General features: G+C 37.4%; 1 protein-coding gene across 1 annotated transcript; it reads left to right on the top strand.

The window, feature by feature from the left end:
* Positions 1–785: 785 nt before the first annotated feature.
* On the top strand, positions 786–1,325 carry LOC120415072 (cuticle protein 16.5-like). The gene is made up of 2 exons (XM_039576473.2): positions 786–877; positions 942–1,325. Exons 1-2 carry the CDS (start codon positions 863–865, stop codon positions 1,251–1,253), a joined length of 327 nt encoding a protein of 108 aa, XP_039432407.1. The 5' UTR covers positions 786–862; the 3' UTR covers positions 1,254–1,325.
* Positions 1,326–2,677: the final 1,352 nt, after the last annotated feature.

Below are 2,677 nucleotides of genomic sequence, written 5' to 3' on the forward strand. Positions count from 1 at the left end.
GACAAAATTGACAAAATTGACAAAATTGACAAAATTTACAAAATTGACAAAATTGACAAAATTGACAAAATTGACAAAATTGACAAAATTGACAAAATTGACAAAATTGACAAAATTGACAAAATTGACAAAATTGACAAAATTGACAAAATTGACAAAATTGACAAAATTGACAAAATTGACAAAATTGACAAAATTGACAAAATTGACAAAATTGACAAAATTGACAAAATTGACAAAATTAACAAAATTGACAAAATTGACAAAATTGACAAAATTGACAAAATTGACAAAATTGACAAAATTGACAAAATTGACAAAATTGACAAAATTGACAAAATTGACAAAATTGACAAAATTGACAAATGATTTGTTGCACCTGACACCAGTTTAATGACCTGTCAACGCTGCCAATCCGAACGTGACCAGCCGTGACATTGACCGAACAGTACGTCCGCAAATCCATAATTGGAACAGACATCTAGGTTGCATAATCTCTCGTTTGATGAAACGCGTCACTCACTCAATTTGGACAGCTGGCCGACCACACGATTGATAAATTCACGCGAACCTTCAAAACCCGATATCGAGCCGGTTCAGTTCCACCGTGCCCTGAATATCAATTAGGCCGGCCACAGATGGCCACGCGCCACAACGCCACCTCCAAAAATGTGTCCCCCCTTACCAGACATGCCGACGCAGGGCCACCGGTCATACGTGAGTTGGTTGATCGAATTGGAGCTTCCCTCCATAAAGCCACATTCTTCAGTATAAATATCTGTTGATGCCAACTTGAAAGTATCATCATTCGTTAAAGTTCTCTTCTGTAGACAACAGCTTAATCGACAAAAAAATCTCCAAAATGTTCGCTAAAGTGGTAAGTTCCTAACACAATCTTCTAGAATCCCAAATTTTACCCCAACCTCCCCTCCCCTTCCCAGATCCTCCTCGTCGCCATGGCCATCGCCTGTGCCAACGCAAAGCCCCTGCTGGCAACCCTGGCCGCCGCCCCAGTCGTAGCAGCGGCCCCAGCCGTGGTGACCGCCCAGAGTTCGCAGTACATTGCCCGGAACTACAACGGAGTTGCCGCGGCAGCTTACACTGCTGCTCCGCTAGCCTACACCGCTCCAGCTGTTGCGGCGGCCTACACCGCGGCTTACACCGCACCCTACGCCGCTGCCTACCCGTACGCTGCTGCTCCGGTGGCCGCCGCTGCCTACACCGCGGCTCCGTACTATCCGTATGTGCTGTGAGGAAGTGACTAGTCTTGGAAACACGTGGAACTGAAAAAAATAACACTGAATAGAAATAGCAAATGGCAAACTTTAAGTGAAATGAGTTTTATTTTGGTTGTCAACAAATTACCTCTTCGATAAATATGAGACAGTAGGCCTGGCCGCTTAAGGAAACGCAACAACTGAGGAGATTGAACTTTTATTCTTCCAAAATTGTTCCATTCTTGAAACCAATGGTCCCCCAATATTGGGCCTGGTACCTCAATTGGACACAAAACTTAAGGTGAAACGGGACGCCAGTTCCTAGACAACTTTTGTTCAACAAAAATTAATTTCTTGACTCGGCTGATTGCTTGCTATCGTTGTATTTATTGACTGCAACACACAGGATTTGTTTAAGTTGCGGCATTTTACCCAAAACCTCTTTTAAAAACTTGAGTCGTGGTGTGGAGATGGTGGTGCATTCACGTTTCATCTTAATTTAATGAAATTGGGATTTTCATTGACAATTTCCTGGAATCTGTTACTTGGGAATGAAACTTGCTGTCATATTCTTCATTTTGGAAAATCTGAAACTACTTACCACTTTAGCGAACATAAAACTTATAGCAAATATTTTTAAACATTGCACAGATCGCAAAATTAAGTGGAAATTGAGGTTCTCGTAAAAAGTTTCAGTTTTGGAGCTTTGGTATCTTCAAAAAAGATTTTGCAAATGGAAAAAGACTTTTTTTTGACTTGGTTAAAAATTGGGGTAGTTCAAGCTTAGAGCGTTTAAGAAAATCTTACTTTCCATTAAATTTTTTGGAAAATTTCTTATAAAATGTTGTTAGGCTTTCGCAACCAAGCGACTTTTTTTAACACACCAACATTTTATCTCATAATCTTCCCCTTCTTCGACAAATTTTGTCAATGACATCAGAACAAATCCTCAAAAATCTGTGTTCTTTTATCGTGGCAATTTAAAGTTATGTAATAAAAAGCTAAAAAATAACAATTTCGTTTTCGAAAAATATATCTATTGACAATAAAGCCAAAGTATCCAAATATCGAATTTAAGTCATATTTAAGGAATTATCTGAAACATGACATGGCGCTTCAAAATAATGTCCTTCTCGATTACCTACCTTTGACCATAGAAGCCATTTTTAATCATAAGTTTGTCCATACAAATGTACAATTATGGCAATAGTGAATAATTTGCTAGAATTCCGCATTTTTTTGTTTTATTGTTTTTTAATTTATTTTTGTTAATAAAAAACCATTTGTTCCACATTATTTTAGAACAATTTTTTTATTCGAATTTGGTTCATTACTATTTTTGATTCATATTTATTTATTAAATGACACTAGAAAAAAGAATTTTCCATTTCGTTAAAAATGTGAAAGCTAAATTTAAATTTCTAACAGTATTTACTGCTCTTTTTTTGTTTTTAAAAACT

Source organism: Culex pipiens, chromosome 1, assembly GCF_016801865.2.
Source record: "Culex pipiens pallens isolate TS chromosome 1, TS_CPP_V2, whole genome shotgun sequence".
Lineage (NCBI taxonomy): Eukaryota > Metazoa > Arthropoda > Insecta > Diptera > Culicidae > Culex > Culex pipiens.